Source organism: Lethenteron reissneri, chromosome 18 (assembly GCF_015708825.2).
Source record: "Lethenteron reissneri isolate LAM-NWPU_2019-01 chromosome 18, ASM1570882v1, whole genome shotgun sequence".
Lineage (NCBI taxonomy): Eukaryota > Metazoa > Chordata > Hyperoartia > Petromyzontiformes > Petromyzontidae > Lethenteron > Lethenteron reissneri.
In genome coordinates, this window is record NC_083796.1 from 5,729,602 (window position 1) to 5,751,534 (window position 21,933).

At 42.4% G+C, this 21,933-nt stretch overlaps 1 protein-coding gene across 1 annotated transcript in view; it reads left to right on the top strand.

Annotated features, from left to right (window-relative positions):
- FRMD3 (FERM domain containing 3) overlaps positions 1–20,207 on the top strand; it is a 52,861-nt gene extending 32,654 nt beyond the window's left edge. The window contains 9 exon segments of the mRNA XM_061553549.1: positions 1,917–2,004; positions 7,433–7,521; positions 8,119–8,182; positions 8,737–8,822; positions 10,288–10,362; positions 10,773–10,841; positions 12,111–12,217; positions 16,158–16,509; positions 17,112–20,207. Coding sequence (XP_061409533.1) covers positions 1,917–2,004; positions 7,433–7,521; positions 8,119–8,182; positions 8,737–8,822; positions 10,288–10,362; positions 10,773–10,841; positions 12,111–12,217; positions 16,158–16,509; positions 17,112–17,517 — 1,336 coding nt within the window. The 3' untranslated portion in view covers positions 17,518–20,207.
- Positions 20,208–21,933: the final 1,726 nt, after the last annotated feature.

A 21,933-nucleotide genomic window follows, 5' to 3' on the forward strand; every position in this document is an offset into this window, starting at 1 on the left:
CCTAAATTGTCATTACTCAAGAAAACAGTCAATGCATGTCCAGCGGCTGTGGGGAATTACCGTTGATTCTTTGTCAAAATATTGATCTTTCCGTCTGTTTTTTAAATATGCATAGTGCATTTGCTTTTTTTCTATTATGTTTTTCTCCTTTTTTGTGTAGATTTGTTTAAACAATTCATTACAAATATGCAGTATGCTGGAATTTTGTTGATTTACAAGAATAATAATAATGAATACATCACACCCCTTTGTCAATTCAGCGCTACTAAACATTTGTTAAAAAGAGTTTAATACATCATTGGATTCCTCCAGTATAAATAAATATTCGTATTCTGAAATAATGGCCTCTCCATGCTGTGTCGGTCCTGAGAGTTGTTTGAGTGCACTGGTTGTTGTGGGTTGGCAAAGGGTGGAGGTTGGAGGGAAGACCAGTTCAGATATTGCTCGCCACTGATGTTGGCCATAGCCAGGAATCAAACTCAGGTGGCCAGGTTTGTAGCGTACTGCGCTAACCAATGTGTCACGATCCACCCTGTGCTTAGTTATGCTTACGTAGTACTGTCTTTGCCTGGTGGAGGTGGTGCACACTTGTAATCCACCACTGTGGAGGCAAGGGTTGATGGATCGCTCGAATGTTGTGAAATTACCATCCCGTTTGCATTGAGGGGCCATGCCCTGGGTTTCTAGCAGAAGGCGGTAGAGCAAATGTGGACGCCATCTGTTCCATCTGTATGGAATAGAGTACTGTTGTTCCCTTGCTCGCATGGGTTTTCTCCAGGTACTCCGGTTTCCGTCCACATTTATAAACACTCATTAATTTACTGAACATATCTTAACATCAGAATCTGTATTTATACTGGAGGAATCCGATGAGTTATGAAGCTCTTTTTTACAGATGTCCAGTAAATATGAAGAAGACTGCAAAGCTTGGACACTTGGGCTTTTCAGTCCTGCAAAGCTTGGAATTTGCAGTCCTCTTACATCTTGTCTGTGTTATTTGCAGCTATTGTGAGACACAATTTGCATGAATGGCGCTATATAAAACGAAACATTTTTCGTGATTAAACTAAACATTATTGCAGTTGTAACGTTATTTTCCTCCTGAAAAATTTTAATGTAGGATTTTTTTTCTCCAATAGAAATATATAATAAACTATCACTGGTTACATGCAGGCTACAAAGAAACCTTTTTTTCACATTGATGAAAAGCATGCACATCACAGGCGCATTATGGTAATGAATAAAATGCAATTAAATGTGTTCGTCGCTGGAAAATTGGCTGTAGCTTAAAGCCACTAAACCGATGTTTTTCTCCAACTCTACTGACACATGAAGTGGGAGGAGGCCTGCCAGACAATTTCTTATCAAACATTTTCCAGCCAGTTGGACGCTTTCATCCATTTAACAACTGGAACTATTTCACTTCAACGAAAGGCAAATAATCTCACTGCATTGAACCACACGGGGACTGGATGCATTTAATTTAACCATTGTTGCTTTCTTCGCAGGTGTGCTCTTGCTTTTTTTGTGAAACATTTTCTCGAAAGCCAAGAGTTTGTACTCAATGTCTCAAATTAAAGGCAAATCCTCCACACTTTATCAGCACTGCTTGTCATGTAGTTCAATTTTGGCCAAAATTCCAGCATATATTTAGAAAGTGTAGGTGCTCCCACCTCTTCCAAGACATCTCGGCAGTGTGGAAGTGTAGGCCAAAGTACCCTGTAAGAGAGAGAGAGCTCTCTCGGGCTCCCTCGTGTCGAGCCCCCTTCTGCCAGCGGTGGCTTGACCAAACAGTTGCAGGGCTGCACCTATGGCAGTAGATTACGTTTCAATATGTATCACGTTGCACGCATACCAAATGCTAGAAGCCCTGTTTTAACACATTTTGCGTCTATTGTCTTTGAATTCCCTTACAGAGGCCAGACTCCGGCTGTGGCCGAAATCAATTTCTTGATAAGGGCCCAAGGTTTGGACACGTACACAGTGGACCCTCATCCCTGCAAGGTAAATCGAGTCCGCGGTAATCGAGTCCATGGAACTGGTCACTCGTGCCATCGTGGCGTCCTCTTCAGCACATGACAGGATAATACACCGTTTGGGACTCAACATGGAAGGAAGGGAAAATCATCGTTACAGTCGGCGATGAATCGTTAAAATGCGATAAAATTTGGTCAATTCAACACGTAGGCTTTTGCAACCAATATTATGATTCATTACACTGGTCAACAAAAAAAAAAATTCTGGCGTGGACTTTTGCAGCTGTTTTAGACTAATTTCAGGGTGCTGATTCCAAATCTGATCTCAGATTTGCTCTATCACATCTCATTTTTCTGCTATCGGCATACCCCATTTTCATTGATTTTACCCGAAATTAACTCTGTCACTTATGATTGCAAGTTGTTGCGAGTCAGTGACTGCTTAAGTGTTAAAATATGGTGCTGTATTTTTAGGATAGTGTGTTTATAATATAATTTTATGTAGATATCCACATTTATTTAATATTTTTCTTCTGCAGTTTTTATTGAAAATGCAATATTTTGATATCTCAAAAACCTGACGTGATAGACAAAAACTGATGCCAGATTTGGAATCAGCAGCCCAAAATTACATTCATACCGTTGGAATACCTTATGCCAGAAAAAGTGTGTTGACAGTGTTATTGATATGTTGATCAGTTCGCGTATGTAAAATGCGTGCCGAACACCCTCCTCCACCCAAGACAGCCAGAGATCTGGCAACTGCCTGATGATGATGGTTGTAACTACCAGAGAAAAGTTGGACGACCCAATTGTTAGATGTACGTGGATCACTCTCCAACATACCGGTGTGTTGCTGAAGCAGTAATAAAGAGGCACGTTTGTTCGCCACGTGACAACTTCATTAATTGGCTATGCTGGGTGGAGGAGGGTGGAGGACACACATCTTACTTATACCATCTGACCCAAATATCAATTGTGAAACAACACAATGTGGATTTATATCGCGTCTAAAAAATTTATTTTCATATGCAAAATCGGGAAATGTGCACCGCCGACAAGGGAGGCCAATCTATTTTTCATGTAGGGTGCCGTTAAAGACACTTGACAGATAGAGGACACTCAGTAACAAGCAGGGGCGAGGAGGAATGCCTCGATCCTTGAGAAAGTAGCAGGGAGTCAGCAGTACGAACGGAGGATTCCCTCCCAGGATTGTGAGGACTCAACGGCACGCGTATAACTTAACGAAACCACTTGCAGTTTCAGGCTGTAAGGGAAACCAGGGGATTGTTCTTGGGTCAGGTGGTGCATGCCGACTGCCATAAATATTTGTTCATAGTTTCTTTAAGTTGGTCATATAGGCTGAAAGTTAATTGAGTTTAGATGCATGACTAGATGTCAGCTGATGCCCAAGTGCCGTGTAAGGGTCTGAGATCTCATGAAGCTTTATGTTCATTCATGCCTCTCATTTTAAAGATTCTGTTTTCATACAAAGCTTTTTTATTAGCTGTGATGTTATATTTCTAGGTCGACAACATGACAAGTGTTTGTTGATGACTTGATGAATATTGGTGTATCAGAATGTCACTTTTTCCATGCTTAATCTTCACTTATTTGTTGAAGATATCATTACATAAATCATATACATTTTCAGAATTTTTTTTAATTATTACATTCGTAGTCTAAAATTGTATTTTGGTCCTTGCATTCAGTATTTAAACATTTGTGGGTCATGAATTACGACTGCATTTTCTCAAAACGTATTGTGCAAGTTATTTTGGATGTGAATGTGTTCTGAATGTGTGGCTATAACTTAAAAGTGCTCAGGCCCTCTTTGTTTTTTTTGGCATTCACCGGTCAATAAATGTGAACTACGAGATGATGATGATTAAATAACAATGGTGCCTCACTCTGCTCAGACAGATCCAGTCATCATCACCTCTTCATTTTGAGACCATTGCCTTCGTGACTGGTGCACAATCACATTGACTCGTCCTCTGCAGGGCTTCTGTCACAAATAGCCTCATGCCCGGGGGAGCAAAAGCTCCTCGGATTAATATCTGCTCCACCGGCTGAAATCCAAACAATGTCTCTTTCAAGGCAAAAGTATTCACTAAGTGAACGTGCCTCCGAGGCATCTGCAGTGGGGGGTGCGTACATGTTCGTGTTTTTTTCTTCTTTTTTTTTAAACGTGAATACATTTCACCAAGGCCGTAATTATAATATATATTGAAAATGTCGACAGCAGGTAAAAATGTCCCCCCCAAATATATTGCTATAAAATAGATTTCTGTTTATATGATTGTGGTTATGATTGTACTTTATAAATCCCTAATCTCTGCCATTACATACAATGAAACAAGAAAAGGAAAAAAAGAAAAAACAGAGCAATGTAATACAATACACTATTAGACATTATTGTAAAAAATAAATAAAAAGTCCATCCTATATGTTAGTGAATTTTTTAATATTTTAGGCAGGAAATTCGTTTTCAAATTCAGAATTTTTTTTCTGGGGGGGGGGGGACCACCAGACCCCCTGGAAGATTTGGTCCCCCCCAATGTTGACTCCATGCCTACAGCCTTGCATTTCACATCAAGTGCTCGCAAACCATGTATTCATTCATTTCTCCCAATCTCTACTGCGTCTCCGAGGGGTGCTGCTGCAGTGCAACGAGTGGTCACCGGTTCCAGTCGACTTCCGTACCCCCAGTTGAGACAATGGCCAAGCTCGCGAAGGCCCTCTGTCCACCCAGCAGAACAATTGCCAGGTCACATGTGACAGAGTAAAGGTCGGGGATACGCTTACTTTTTTCAAGGCGTCTGTTTAGCGTGGATTCGTAGGCAAAGATACCCTCTATCAGGGAATCTCTAGAGCTCCGTCTAGTGGAGGCTCTTCCATAAACAGTGGCGTGAGCAAGACATTTCAGGGCTGCACCTTTACCTGCTGTAGACATTTTCAGGCGTTGTTATGTATTATGTTTAGGCAAGCTCGCGTTGACATGAACTATTTACAATTGTCCGTGAAAAAAAAAATGGGTGTCCTGAAAGTGCTTGTGTGCATAATGATGGCTGGCGTTTTGTAAGAAGGGGGCGCGCTGCGTGGTGTTATTAATTGGGCTTGTCCCGGACGGTGACATTTCAGGAATACATTAATCGTCGTATGCGCCTAATCACAAAGGCCCATTTTAAAGGGTAATGTTTGCTAATTCACAGCTGCCTTTGTCCGGACATGGTAACAACCCCGCCTTGAATATAAAACCGGCTCTGTTGATGGTACAGTTTTATATAAGAAGCTCTTGGTGTCGAGGCCTTGTTACCTTACTCTGCAGTATTTATTCTGCAGCCTCATATATTAAAAATAATAATAAGCAAGTTGCTGGCGTGCTGCAAAATTCCAGACCAGGCAGTGTATTGATTGTAGCTTAAAATACATATTTTTGTGTTTATACGGAAGAAAATTTTGCATTAAAAATCAGTAACCACATCAATTTTTTATGAAAACAATGAATAATGTATGAGTTTGGCTTCTCGGTGCTCCATGTATATTTTAATTGCTGTTTGGAACTGATCGTTTTTGAAAATAGTCTCTTTCGATTTAAAGCTTTCGTGACTGCAGGGATTCATCTTCTTGGTTCTTTCGGTAAAGTCACGTAGAAGGGAAATAATAAAATAATAAGAACAGGTCTATAATAATAAAATAATAATAAGAACAGGTCTGTCGGAAAGACAGCTGTCTTTCCGACAGACCTGTTCTTCACCTGAGGACGGCTGCTTGCGTTGTGGCCGAAACGTCGTGAGAATTGTATTTTATTATGTTTTTTATTTTATTATTTCCCTTCTACGTGACTTTACCGAAAGAACCAAGAAGAATAGTCTCTTTGATAAGAAGTTCCAATTTTGGTGATAGCGACCTGCATTTTCAATGACTGCGAGGTCATGTTGTTACTGTATTTTCAACCGAGCGAATGGACCGCTATTCTGGGCTCTGACGTTTGAAACTACACCGAGCCAATGAGCCTTCAATGGCAATGAAGGTATAATAGGTGATTGTACAGCCATTACAACAAAGCTGAAAACCAACTGGTGTAGTCATAATTATTGACATTTATTTGTAAGGCGCATTCCACTGGTATAAATAAGTACATATTCTGCCTCGTCCCTCACTGCTCGACTCGGGAATCCTACCTCCACCTTCGCTTTTCCCAAGTTCTTATCTTATTCAGTATAAGCAATACATGACTCTTATCTATTACTGTACAGTGCCGTGTGTTGCTGGCTGCTTAGAATGTGTGTTGTAGTATTATTCTTGTTTACCTGTAGTAAAGGTGAAACAATGTACCTCCCTCCCCAGCCCCCCATAGTGCAATGAATTGTTCCAATTCAGGGTAATGATTTGATCTATGATTTGACTTATAGCTTTACATTGCCGTGAATGTAATGGTCACAAGTGGCTCTAAGGTTCGTGTAAACTTGACACGTAAAACACATCGTAATAATACTCGTCTATCCACTGATGGATAATGACCTCTATCAAGCTGTTACCACCCTTCATTGCCACGTGATGCACAGACCCATCTCACTGCTGCACACGAGCTGATCCCATCGCTCCGTCTCCACGCTGGTTCCGGCCATCGTCCCTTTCAGCAACGCATACGAATCAAATTATTAAGCAAAAAAAAAACTCAACACATTTGTCAATAACACTGCCTGAAAAGGAAATAAATATATACAAGTGAATATTGGGCAATTCTCTCCCTTCATAGCGCATATATGAATATGAGTTTAACGTCTTTAGATGATTTTTCTGCTATAAATTTCCACATGTCACTTCATTGAGCTATCATCTGTGGCTGGGTCGCTTCTGAAAAAGAATGTAATCGGTCAGTGGGCTTTACCTAATAAGATTAAAATACTTTCGTTTTATTTGTATATTCTTTTCAGTGATTTTCTATGCTTTGCAATCGGATCGTGTTCTTTTTTATTTCGGTATTGTAATGTTCTGACCTGCCCCAACTGGACATCAGTGTAAATGAGCTTTATCGCTCATTGGATTCGTCCACTATAAATGAATATTCTGATTCTGATTATACAGCGCAAAACACTTTGCTCTCTGCTTCGACCCTCAAACTGCTCGACTTTGGAATTCCATCCCCATCTTCACTTTTCCCAAGTTCGTATCATCTTGTTAAGTACAAGCAATGTATTACTCTTATCTATTACTGTACAGGTTTAGCGGTGCTGTTTGTTGCTGGCTGCTTGCAATTTGTGACCTTGGGTCCTTCTGCTCAGCAACCGAGATAAGAAAAAAAATGTCAAACAATAATCTCGCGATCCGATGCATGTACCGTGAACTCAAGAATCGGTATAAACTGATCAATCGGTGTTGTACAAATGGATAGCGAGCAGCCCTTGTTTGTAGCAAAGCCTTCGGCAATGTCCTCTCCCCGAACGCAGGATCCTTCTGGAGCGACGGTCTTCCTTGGCTTCACGCCCGCAGGGTTCGTCGGGTTCCAAGGGAACAAGCGAGTACAGCTGCTTAAGTGGTGAGCTCACAGGGTGATGACCCCAGATTGGTTCATCCCCAGCTCGCCAGTCATCCATCCTTATCATCCACGTTGTCCTCAATGCACTGACAGGGTGTAACCCACATCAGTGTCATTGTGCCTTGGTCTTTTTGGTTTTTGTACAAATAATGTGCCCTTTTTCACATTTACGTGTGTCCACTCGAACGGTGTGTTGTCATGGAGATGGGTAGTGCAGCGGTTAGCATACTGCACTATGAATCCGGTGACCCGAGTTTACATATCCGCGTGCAGCCAATATCAGTGGCAATTATCTGAACCGGTCCTGGGTTTCCTCTCGATCGACTCAGCCTTAAATGAGTACCTGGTGCAGTGTCTAAAAAAGCATCGACGAGATGATCGTGACCGGGCACGGCGCTGGCCACCTACAACCCCCGCATGCGCCGTGGCGGCCGTCATAGGTGCTCGCCAACAGCACAAAGGCCTTTGGCGATTGGTATATTATACTTTTTTGGGAAGAGTAAATGTGATATAATATCTGTAGTGTTTTTGGTTTTGAATCGCCAAGTTCATTGTGCTTATAGTTGTTTCTTTCTTTTTTAATCTATCTGCTGCTAGGATGGACGTCGGCAAGCTGAAATGTGAAGGAAAGAGCTTTTATGTTCACGGTGTGCAAAATGGGGTAGGTTTATTGGATATCCTATTTATTTTACTTATCTTTGCACGTAATATCTTTAAGTTTGTACGTATGTATTTTGAACTTCATCTGCACCGTACGTAGCCAACCATGCTAATGAGAGAGGCTGGGAAGGACAACAAACTAAACACAAAAAAACGTTCTAAAGAAATTAGTTTTCAATCTATATTTCAAAGTGCATAGTTTCACAGCGTAATGGTGTCTGCTTCATCGTTATTTCCAGTAAGTTCCTGTAAATTGGCAGTGTTCACGGCAGTTCTAAAACAGCGATTAAAATCCATGCATTTTGAAGGCAATTTCCCAGCATGTATATTTAAAGGGATTTTTTTTGTAATAAACGGTTTGAATACATTTCTGGAAAAAAAGGAAAGTGACATTGGCGTTACTGTTCTAAATGAAAGGGAAAGGAATAAAAATAGTTTTTTTTAATATAGAAAATTACAAATTTGACTCGGTAGAAACCAGTGAAGTGCCTCTTGGTAATTATGTACTTCGTACCGAACATTATTAATGCTTGAATTGCTCATTTCCTTTAGAAGAAGACTGTGTTAACATACCATGCACCCACTCCGTCTGCCTGCAAGCACCTCTGGAAGTGTGGTGTGGAAAATCAGGCTTTTTACAAGTAAGCTTCAAACTCATATTGTTTAAATGTCCTGCTCATTATTTTTCTACTACAGACCAGTCCTGCGTATAGCCAGCGCTATCACAGACACTGTCGTTCAGACAGTGGCATAATTCATAACTGCAAATGACTTGCTCATGCCATTACTGGCACGAGGGCCTTTGGTCTACTCTTCCACGCTAAGAATGAATAAAGCTCCCCCCCCCCAATCCCCTCCTTTCCCTCATATTCACCTCCCCTAAAAATACCATGTTCCCGATCTTTGTCCCTACGTGAGTAGGGCAGACAGGCAACATTATTCCCTTTCTCTTGCCCCATGAGCACCCAGCCTCAGGCTTTTCGCCTGGGGAATATCTGGACCACCTCGCCGCTCGCGCTTTGTGCCGGGCTCTTATAAACAAAATAATGAATAAAGCTGAATTAAGAAGAATTCAAACGAATTACGATTCACATATTTGAAGGATTCAAAATAATTATAATCCACCGATTAGGAATAGTTGGACAGGATAATATATGAATATCCAATAGATTATAAATAACATACGGGAAACATTGTAAGATACATTTTTGATGCTGTGAAAATAGCGACAATTGAGTATATCTCTGATCATGTGTCATAGTCTCTAAGTATTATTAAATGTTATTGAAATTATAGGGCTGGAACAGTGGCTATGAACCTGGTCCTGGGTGCCTCCCCACCTCATTTCATCAACCCGCAGTGACCAGTGTGGTGTGAAGTATGATCAAACAACCCCCAGAACCAACACGGCATGGGGGAGGCCTTCATCCAGCAGTGAATTTGGTTGTATAATACTATGATTTTGTCGTAATTAAATAAAACAATTACAAGGCACTACGTCCCATTCAACTCCCATACGTCGCACAATTATGACATTCTGCTCAGGTGCTGTGTCTTACGTGATTTGCTTAAACCTTTGAGATCAAGTTGCACAGGGTAAAATGAACTAATTCTTATGCCTTGCTCTTGCATGCTCTGTGCGTAAAGAACTCCTGTACAATGCAGCTTCAGTGCATATCCGAGGCTGAATCGGCATGTCGTTGACTCTTACAATTCAGCTTTGTTGCCAACGGCTTGGTTGGTCTTTGGGGCACCATGTACGTTCTTTCCACTCTGAACATGTCAGGTTAAACAAATCAAGTGCAGAGACATCCAGTGGCTTTACAATAGCCAGCGCCTGGGCTATAATTTTCACAATTGTGTTCTGCTCTTAGGCACTGTGCGTTCTTTATTTGTTGTATGAAGTGCATTCGTGGTGTTTCACAGCAAGTCTAAAATGAACCGAGCGATAAAAGAAAAGCAAAGTAGTGCATTAAAACACAGTATAACAGAATTGCACGTCTCTCTGCTTTTCAGTTTATTTGGGGCATTTTTGTTCGCTGTAGCTGCTGTTTTATTCTCTTCTAATGCATTAACCTGTGCGCCCACACTCACCCATCTGCGCAGGTTTGAGAAATCCTGTGAGATCAAAACAGTCCTGAGCAGTAACCTATTCTTCCGGGGGTCAAGGTTCAGATACAGGTGGGAAATCACGACATAGACTTCCTAAAGGAACAATGCAATCTTATTTTTTTCCTGATTTAAAATGAATTTACATAACCAAATGTCTGATAAATGTAATTAAAACAATTCTGTGGCATACTGGTCAAGCGTACAGTATTATATGTGCAGTTGACAACTGTTATTCACTATATCTCTCTGTGTGGCCTCTTACATGCTATGGAGGGCCATTGTCCAAAACATCGGCTAAAATATATATATAGAGAGATAATGTTTTACTTTTAGAGCAGTGTTATTGACGAATGTTTTGAGTTTATATTATGTGTGCTTGCACACCACTGCCAATGCAACTTCATGATTTTTGTTGTTGATTTTGCAATTGCGGAAGGGAATAGATGACCGCTTCTAACCAAGGGCTTTCTGGTCACCAGAGGCAGGGTTGCCAAGGAGGTCATAGAGGCAAGTGCCAGGATTCAGCGCAAGTCTCCAGAGGTGCAGCGGTAAGCTATTTAAAAAATAACCACACACGCCACGTAAATATGTCATTGGTTACTTAGCATGTGTTCATTACTTTACTTTAAATAACTACTCTGCTCCGCTTCCAAAAATGTCTACTGTGCCTATTTTTTGGGGGGAAGGTTACATGGCCCTGCGGCAACGCATTCGCCGCTTGTTGTTGCAGTATTAACCAGGGCGGCCGCCCTGGTTAATATTGTGGGTGTACGTTAACCATAACCAGTCGATTTTCAGGATCCCGTGACATCATTCGCAAGAGTAGGCCATTGTGTGTCGGCGTCGTACTCCAAATTTTCCACATTTGCAAAATGTACTCCCAAATTTACTCAATTTAAATATACTTAGCAATTATTGCCCTACTACCAAATATGGCAAGATCCTCCTCAAAAATAGTCATGAGACTCATTGAGGCTTTCCTGGGTAAACAAGTGTAATAATAAAGTAATGGTAAAATAATCATGTATGACTGAATATGTACTTCATAATTAAATATTTGTTAAATGCTTACATTGATTTTTCATGCAGTACATCACTATATATATGCATGGTAATCAGGGTTATTTTCATTGTTCTTAAATCACAATTGCTTGACAATCCACCGAGGTATGAGATAATTCATTATTTAGAATGAAGCCTGGGGAAAAGTTTGACATGAAGGAACCACATTGTTATTAAGTAATAATTTTCATGAAAATGATTATGAATATATTTTTGTTATTTCCGCTTAGACTTTTACTGTTGCACTATACGGCTCTCCGATGTGTTTTTGGATTGCGCTGCGTTTTGTTCCACACGATGTCCAAGGTGCGGGGAAAGGACAACAAACTAAACACACAGACAAAAAGCTGAATAAGCTGAAGAAGCTTCAAGCGTGTGGCATGAATTGCCATTCATCCCGAAACACTTGGTAGAATGTTTAAATTGAATTTTGTCAATGAGAAATGCAATCAATCACCCGCCTCACAATTTGAATAATTGTCACCATTCGGGGCCACGATTCAGACATCAATTTTTTTTTTACGTTATTGTAAATATAGCGCCTCTGATGGCCATACATACAACGTGCACAAATTTCAAGTGCGTGAATCTATTCTCGCACGCGTCCTCCAATACAGGTCTAAAAAATAGTGATCGTGAGAATAATTAGCATCGACGCATCATCACATGCCCACTGTCAACTGCGGATGACGTTTTTGTTTAATGCCACGCTGGTGTTGATGACGATGAGTGATGCGTGACCCCGTTGACGACAGCTCCATAGGAAAGAGCAGGAGCAGCCTTTCCTTCTCCCAGCAGAGTGTGTCCACCTGCACGACCCAGCATGCCTCGTCTGAGTTTCCTGACTGCTCCTTCATACAAGGTGCGTTGCCCCTCATCTCTGATTAACAATACACTTTTGTTGTTGTTGTTTTGATGCTGCCTTGGCAGTGGTGCACGAGCACAAATAAAAAAAAACTCAACGCATTCGTCAGTAGCACTGCCCTCAAGAGAGAAAAATGAACATCGCATCTCTCTGCCCGGTGTTTTGGTCAATGGCCCTTCTGAACAGCATCTCTCTGCTATGAAGAACGGTCTTCGATCTTGAGTTGAAGCTTTCGTGACTGAGGGAATCCATACTCTTTGGTTCTTTCGGTGAAGTCACGTGGGTAGAAATAAAATCAAATAAAACAAATCACGACGTTTCGATCGCAACACAAGAAATCTTCATCAGGTGGAACAACCGCAGCAAGAAAATGCTGAAGTAGGCGAGAGAGCTGCCATGGCAAGAGGTTATATAGGTAAGAAAGGGGGGAGGCACTCATCTTGTCAATATATATATTTATTTCTTTTAGGCCAATGATATTGCCGAACGTGTTGGGTTTTTATCGTTCGTAAAATATTGACCGATTTAGATATCCGATTAAAAGGAATTTGGCATGTGCCATCTAAACCTGGGGGTGTCCCACATGACTTGTCTTAGCAGCAGCTCAATTATTGAATGAGTCGCCATCCACAGCTCCCCCTTATATTTACAAATACTGTATCTTGTCTCCCTTATTTGTCGACAAAGCGAAGTACTGTGGGATTCAAACACCCTCTTATAACTGTGGTGAGGGCCAATACATCATAGTGACTCAACCGTCACATAAGCCTTATTTCACTGCCCTCAATTTGTTAAGTTGATCGGCAGGTTGCGTGTGCTGGCATGAATTCTGGTTACTCCCACCCCTTCCAAGACATCTAGCCACCATGGAAGAGTAGGCCAAATACCCTCCTAGAGCTCCCTCTAGTAGAGGCCGTTCCACCAGTAGTGGCGTAAAGCAACCAATTGTAGGACTGCACCTTAACATTTTACCATTCAGCATTTACAGTTTGTTTCTACGGTGGAATCAATTTGGGCTTCATTTACGCATGTGGTTTGAGTACCACCATGTGGCGAGAGCCAGCACTATCCATTGCACAAAGTTTCAGAACACATGACTGGATCATAGCAATCGCATGGGGCTATTGGATTAAAATGATGATGCAGCCACATTGTTTTTGGTTAATTAACCTCAATATTTTTTTGAATACCAATAAATTAATGACTATATACAAGGATTGCCCTGAAAGCAATGCCACACTTTTTTTTTCTCCGCCAAAATGTTTTGAATCTACAGAATAAATGCAAATGGAGTCACCTGCACATTATTTGGAAATGGTTTGATCTTCCACGAAGCTCATGGTCCACCCTAAACCACATCTGCACGAACCATGGTTCAAGTTCAAGTTAATGTATTAGGTATAGCCCTGTGAGCCATTCGGCTCTTGAATCGGGTGCAACCGCAACAAACAAAAAACAAAAACATGAACAAGAAAACATCTTAAAGTGACTATGTGACGATGTGCAAACAGAAAATCCAAGAAAAGACAGCAAAATATTGCAGAAAAAGCACCGCACACCAACGCTGTATACAAAAACCCCAGTGGGATGCAAGTCAAACAACAACATTCACAAGACAACTTAGATTAAGGCCATCAATCTAACTCCGTACTACAACAAACAAACATGGCCAAACCAAAAAACGTTTCGAAATCATGGTAGATGTGGATACCTGATGCACAAATGGACATTTTTTTAACTCTCCAGTATGCAACTGTGGTTATACAGAACAGAGCATACAACACATAACAACGCAATGCCCGATCTACAAATACGAAGAAGACATCACATCGATACACGCCGCTGCTCCTGACGCGCTTATCTGGCTTGACCACCTGAATTTGAAATTGTAGTCGTTGCTCTGCATCTACATCAGCCACACGAATGAAGAAGAACGGCTTAATAAGTTAACGTACCACTTTGGAAATTTTTCTCCAGTTAGCCTAAATGATATGCCGTTGATTTAATCTCTTTTGGTTATTTTAAACAACCTCTGTATGATCTCTCCAAGTAGAAATAATGTTTGTAAAATGTATGCCTATTCATTGAGTTTGCACACAAAGCACTCACTTTGCAAAGAATGCGGCACGCGCTTTTGTGTTATCCTGAATCAACAAAGTTGCTTCAAGAAAGTATTGGCTGAGCAATGAAACCTGGTGAGTTTTTTTGCCATTGAAAGCTCCAATCCTTTTAGCTTATTCCCTGTGGCACGGATGCTGTCATGCCTTGATCAATTATAACGGGTTGAGTTCTGAGGCAGACTCTTTACATTCCTTACAGAACAAAAAGTTTAATTTAATTTAAGACGGAACAATATACAGTATGTTCAACAAATTAAATAAATTATCCGTTTACTTTTATCCAATGCACTTGCAGTGCTTTCACTTATTTCTACAGTAATTAGTATAACATTTGTATTGTTGAAAACATTAATAACGATGCCTAATTATCGTTATCTTAGCGGGCAGCTGTGGCACAGTTGTTCGCACAATACAATATGAGTTGAATTCCCGGTCACGGCTGACATCAGTGGCGAATGAAATCTGAACCTGCCCAATGCACCATGTCTTCAACCCCCAACCACCAGCCTGGTAAAATATGGTTAAACAAACCCCATGAGGTCTTTGCCCTCGCAGTGAATTGACTAAGGGCTGTAAATGATTATCATCATAAGGTACTCAGAAAGATACTTTGATATGTCTCTTGGCCACAGTAGAGTTACATATATCATAAATATGTGCTGTAGCACAAAATGACATTTTATTAGCACTTACGTTTAATGAACAGAGGATAATCGGCTGCAGAAATAAATTGTGCTTTCCAATTCAATTAACGTAATGCCTGTTGCCATACGTTGCAATTAGCAACCTGTGCCTCTGTATATGTCTCTATCCTTTTTTGCATTGTTGTTTGCACTGCACTGTAATATAAATCTCATGAAATGTGGTAGTTTACATGTTTATATGCTTTCTTGTAATTGCACTTCAAGAAGCATACTGAAATGTTTGTAATTCATTTAATGTATCGTTGTCCCTTCTAATTTGATAAATAAAAAATAAAAATAAAGTTTTGAATGCCACGACAACATTATAACACTTTCAAAAATCAATTATGAATGCTGTTTAAAGCTAACATTGCCAATTTGATTTAATATTTTATATAAAAACATATTTGCAATGGGAAATGTTTTTTAGATCTCAATTAATAACTTGCAAGTATATGCGCATCCTTATTTGAGATGTGGTAAATTGCCATACATGTACTGTTATATCCTTCCACTGGTACGTCTGAGCCATGCCAGAGCAGTGCCGAGCCAGGCCACCATAGTTCAGGATGAACAGGTTGCTTTTACACTGCAGAAGCTGAGCCGTGCCACTCACATCACACACAATGTGTGACGTTGAGACGCATGTAGATGATGCAGTGAAGCTGTGTCCTCAGTGTAGACTGACGTGACATGCAATTAATGTGTCATTGGCCCTGGCTCTAATGGGCTCTGAGATAGATTGAGCCATGCCAGAGCAGTGCCGAGCCAGGCCATCATAGTTCAGGATGAACAGGTTGCTTTTACATTGCAGAAGCTGAGCCGTGCCACTCACATCACACACTATGTGTGACGTTGAGACGCATGTAGATGATGCAGTGAAGCTGTGTCCTCAGTGTAGACTGACGTGACATGCAATGAATGTGTCATTGGCCCTGGCTCTAATGGGCTCTGAGGTAGATTCAGATGTCTTGTGAGGCCAGTGTATAGCAATTATGGTCATGTTTCGACACAAAAAATAGTGGAAAACCACCGATTCTGTGAGAGGCTTGCTCTGGCTTGGCTCAGATGTGCCAGTGGAAGAGAGGTATTACTCTATTGAAATGCTCTGCATAAGCACGTTCATGTTTGCAGGCTTATCGGCGTTGAAGGCGGACGCACATTCAACACCAATGCCAGGCTCAAGCTCCAAACAGGATCCAGGGTGTGCGGTGGATGTAGGGTCAAGACTTGGCCCGGCCTTGAGTGGACAGTCACGAGCCATAACGTGGTCAGGCTCAGGGTGTGGCAAACACCCGAGGTCACAGTCGCGGGCCGAGGTTTGGCCAGGCGGCTGCTTGGGGCTTTTGGAAGACCGCGAGGATGCGGGTGGTGGTGAGCAGCCGCTCATCATCGCCGACCTAACCTACAGCCCGACCTCCAGCACCATGCCCACGCCCGTGGAGGATACCGTCACCATAGACAGCATCTTCGCGTGCAACAACAAGTAAATCATGAAGCACTTATCAAACGTTGGCATATAACATGACATGTAGGCATCTACTGATAATTTAATGTTTAAAAAAAAATGCGGTTCTTTAAATAGTAGTTGGTCGACCAAGCTATCATTGATTCATTCTATATTGGTGCCATTTAGTTGAGCACAGGTTGGTCAATCCATTCATGTGGAAACCAGGGTACTTTGAGAAATCACACACATTGGAGGGGGTGACACTCGAGCTTTGAGCAGTACATCAAAGAATTCAATAATCCATTTCTGTGCAATCTTTCCCTGGCCACCTCAAAGCCAAAATGTATATCACAAAATTCCAGTGGAAAGCAAACAACCACCACTGTAGATGAGTTAATATTGTTGTCGAAGCGAGCAAAGTTATGAGAACTTTGGAAAAGAGATGATGGGAGGGAACTCAAAAGTCGAGCAGTGTGAGGAAAGAAGGAGAGAGAGAAGTGTTTTGACCTGCGGTGTGGTTGTTGAACACGGTACATAATGAGGAGAAGAAAGAGTCAGTCTGGTAGACCCAGTCCTCAGCATGCGTGGAGGCTTTTTCCGCTCTATACTAAAGTCGAATCCATCGCTGTGCGTGGCAGGTACAGGGAGCCGGACACAGAGTCCACCTGCGAGGGGTCGGACTTCGAGCCGACCTCGTTGCTGGTTATGACGGACGACGACGACGATGAAGATGGCGCTTGCGACGACTCCGAGGAGGACGCGGGCTGGCAGGGCGACCGACTGGAGCTGCTGGGCACGCGCCTTCTTGGCGGCGCGGCACGGCGCGGTGCGGCGTGCGCGTGCGGCACGGCTCGGCTCCTGCTGGCGCTCGCCGCCTCCCTGGGCCTCTTACTGCTGCTGCTCGAGGCCGGCCTGGACGCGGCGCCACTGCGCGAGATCCGTCAGACTCCCGAGTTCCAGCAGCTGCATCGCGAGTACCTGAGCCCGCTACGTCGATGGCTGTCCACCCGGCTGCAGCCCTCCAGCCCCGAGGTCGACTACTGAAGATCCGCCTCGTTCGCTCAGATTCATCATGAAGAAGGGTGGGGGTGGGAGCTAAATTATAATTTCATTAAAAATTAAAAAATGAGCATTAAGTGCTCTGCTTCACAGGGTTGGTCGGCATGGTGAAATAAACGGAGCGTTTTCACCCTCTGCTATTTATTTTGTAAATGCATACCGTGAGTATCAACGACAACAGTATAGTCACTGTGGCTTATGAATATATTTCATGAATACATCCATGTATAATAACGCTAAAAAATAGTACATATCATAACTCTGGATATTCCTAAAAACAGATGATAAAATAATATGTAATTCCTTTCAGTTGAATCATTTATGTATGTTTTCATATTTCAGTAAAGAGAACAGTAAAGAGAACGTTAATTTGTGATATATGCAAAATTTTATTCTTTTTCGCCGTTGATTTAGAGTTTTTGGAAAACATGATCTCCAATCATATACATGAGTTGAGACTCTTATTATTACATATATAAATAAGACAGTTTGAAAGACCCATTATACACAATATATATAAATGATGACAGTAGGTTGTTCCTTCCATATGACTGATCATTTAAAAGCATTGTTTATGACAGTGCCAGATTGTGGTGTCTTTAGCGGAGCACTGTATGATGGGAGCTTGCATATTTTCTTGCGGTCATTTAAAAAAACATTGGCTAGGAACCATTCAAGTTGACATGACCTTATGAGAAGATCTAGTCGGATGAATGAATGAGTGCTGTTTCCTTGCACACATTTTCCTTTCTATAGGCATTTATGTTATACAGTTTAAGGTGATTGAATAAAATGTTCATTTGCAGGATTTGCTATAGTGTATTTATACATTAGACTTGTGAGTTTTTTCTATCTTAAGAAGGTGTATATATTTCAAAGAAAACCATTGGTTTATTTTAACAAGACATGGCAGTATTTAGTGCTATAAAGGGCGCATTAAATTATTTTCAACTACCCTCTTGCCTTTAGGCTTTTGTTTACAGGACAGACTGCATTTGTAAATTTTTATTCAGGCTTTTGAGTACCGTATTTGTTTAAGGAACAATCTCATCCTGTGTTTGGAAATTGGAAGCTGAATTCTAAAACACATCAGCATATCTTGACTTAAAGCTTTCGTGACTGCAGGAATTCATATTATTTGGGTCTTTCGGTAAAGACACGTAGATAGGTTGAAAGAAAATAACTAAAAATAACAAGAAAACTGCGACGTTTCGATCACAACACAAGCGATCGTGTTGTGATCGTCATCATCTTGATCACAACACGATCGCTTGTGTTGTGACCGAAACGTTTTTTTTTCAACCTATCTACGTGACATTACCGAAAGACCCAAAGAATACATTAACATATGTCTAAACATACATAACAAGTACCAACTGGTTAAATAACAATGTATTTAGGGTGTTCCAACTAGCTTTTTATAATTATATTAAAACACTCATTAGAGGGTGGGTGGTGGTGGGGGTGCAGGGGTGTTTTGTATGATAGATTTTTGTAACATTTATATTTTAGTCAGCAGCCCTAAAATATTTGTTCGTAGTTACACTGAAACCCAGATTTCCAAGACATTCAAAAAACCTAGTCACGCAAAGCGTATGGTTTAAATATGATTATTAGGGATAAATGATAAGTACGATGGGAGTGGGTTGTGGACATCCCTTGTGCTTGTTTAACTCGCAGCAGATCTCAAATTACAGGCCTCAAGACATTGGTAAAATGTCCATGCCTAACAAGCTCTATTTCACAATGTTCACAGGCTATTAATGCAAACCTTGCATGATCGGAAACCAATTACGTTACGGAAAAACAGATTGGGCAGTCTCACAGGACAGCAATAGATGATGTGCTTTGGTGCTGTGGATGTTTATCATCTGACATTTCAGCCTTTTTTTATTTTGTCGTGCTAAAAGACAAGAATAATAATACATGTGTTTTCGCAGCCAATGTTATGTTTCATGAATGATTAATTATTTGTGTAAGGACACTGTGATCTGTCTTTAAACCCCTTCACCACCTGACTTAGGCCAAACACATTCTATTGTCACGTGTATAAGCGTTTTCACATAATTTTCATTGATGTGCACTTTTCTGGTGAACTGAAATAATTATAATTGGAACTTTAAACACTTGTACACGTGACAATGTAATTTGTTTGGCTATGTCCGGTAGTGGAGGGTCTTTGTATAATCTATATATATAAAAGGGAAATTTGTGAATATGTGTGTCTGTTTGAGATGTTTAGCATACTTCCTTGACATGCAACAAACTTGAAATTTGGCATGTGGGTAGCTTCCACACTGTACACAATGCAAAAAGTATAACAATAGACTTTTGTATTTGGGGGGGGGGGGGCGCAATAATGCATATATTTGCACGGCAAGTGAGCTGTGACGTCACATCTGTGATGTCACCCGCATGATGTCACCCCCTCACCCTCCGCGTAGGCCATGTATTAATCCAAGACTAGAATCCAAGTCCTGGGCGAAGCCGGGTAGTAAAACTAGTAAAGCATAAAGTCTTTTGAGGAAATGTAATTATTCGAATAGTTTTTAAATATGTTTATAATCTGGAAATGCAGTGCATACACTTGTAAATGCATTTTGCAGAAGTATATGAGTTAGATTGCAGATCAGTAATGTGCTGGCTTCACACTGGCACACTGCGTTCCCTACTGATGCCTATGAAGTACCCGTCGAGGACGCTTGACAACGGAGTTGAGGCACACGTATATTTATTTAACAAGTTGCCAGTACAGGACAGCCCTAGAGGGGGTAGCGGCCCCCTCACCCGTATAACTCAGGGAATACCCCTAGCTATCCATAGCCTATCCCCTGAGTCCTCCACTAAGAGCTAGGGGAGGCTGTCTGGCCCGACACTGGTAATCGGGCTCGGTACCCGGAGTCCCAGAGCACTGGCTCTGGTTCACGGGACCACGCCACTGGCTCGAGCCTGATCCCGTGGGGCCCTGATAAGGGCGGCGATCAGGGGGAGTCCAGGGCTCTAGCTACGACGTCTTCCGACTTCTTAGCTTAACTATAACATAACTGACTCAGCCCATATAACGACCCCTTTTTATACCCAACCCTCCTTGAGGGGTGGGGCCCCGGGGGATCGTAACGCCGAACCAGCCCCCCCCCAGGGTGTCTGGCTCGGACGTCGCAGAGGGCATCTCCCTGTGCACACACGTAGCCCCGCCCACTGTGTTTCTTTCCCATAGGCTGCCATGCATAACGGCCCTCTCTCCAACATCCCTACATCACTCCCCCCCGCATAGCTCGCAGCCGTCCCGGCTGCAACAATTTCAACAAATGAATCTTTACCCCTTGACTCCCCCCGTGTGTGCCCCATTTTTTTCATTTAACAGAACGAGAATTGAACAACAACACTAACAATGCCCCTAAAGGGAGAACAAACCGACGCGCCCCCCCCCCCCGAATAAATACGAAATCCGTAGAGGCAAGATATGTACATTTCCCGGAACCCTCAGCGCACGCACAACACGCACACAAGACGCACACACACACACAGCCATAATACAACAACGCGCCAAGAGCGCCACACGAACGCAGCGTCCAGTAACAATAGCACACGAAAGTGTACCAGAAAACGCAAAAAAAATAAAAAAAAATTTTCTTCTTATTTTCGTTTCGTTTTCACTTCTTGTTCGCGTTCCAGTGTTTTTATAAGAGTCTGCGCATTTTAGCGCGCGTCCTTGCCGCAGGCCCGTCACAAGGGCCAACCTCAGATGGCGGACCATTCGGTGGCCGCTGTCCCATCCGAGGCGAGTCCGCAATTGGAGTGGCGGGACCCTCGGCATCCCCCGTGAGGGATGTGCGCGAGCCCGTCATTCCGGGAGAACCTGGGGGCGGGGCAACCGGCAAGACGTCAGGTGAGATCAACAGAGGCGGACCCTCCGGGTCGGTCGACCCCTCACATGCTTGGCCCTGCGCGTGTGGAGCAGAGTCCCGCACCGCAACGAAGGGTTTTAGTCTAGAGGGGTGAACGAACCACCGGCGCCTCCCCCACTTGATACGAACGCACTGCGGTCGCAAAACCTCGACCACCTCGACGGGGCCCCGCCATGGCCGTACCAGTTTCGAGGAGGTCGCAAGCGGTACCTGGGGACAGTGCAGCCATGCCCTGTCCCCTGGCTTCCACTGCAGCACGTGCGCGCGCGCGAGTCTGAGGCGCTCATTCGCCTTTTGGCGCATGCGGGAATTGAGCATGGCAGCATCCCGCGCCTCAGTTAGCTTTTGAAGGTTAAATTTAACGTGCTCGTCCAATTTAATTTTACCTAGAGGCGCGGGGATCTGCAGCTGTGCCCGAACAGGTGGGTCATGTTCGCGACCATACATGAGAAAGAAGGGTGAAAATCCCGTGGCAGCATGGGGGGCCAATCGA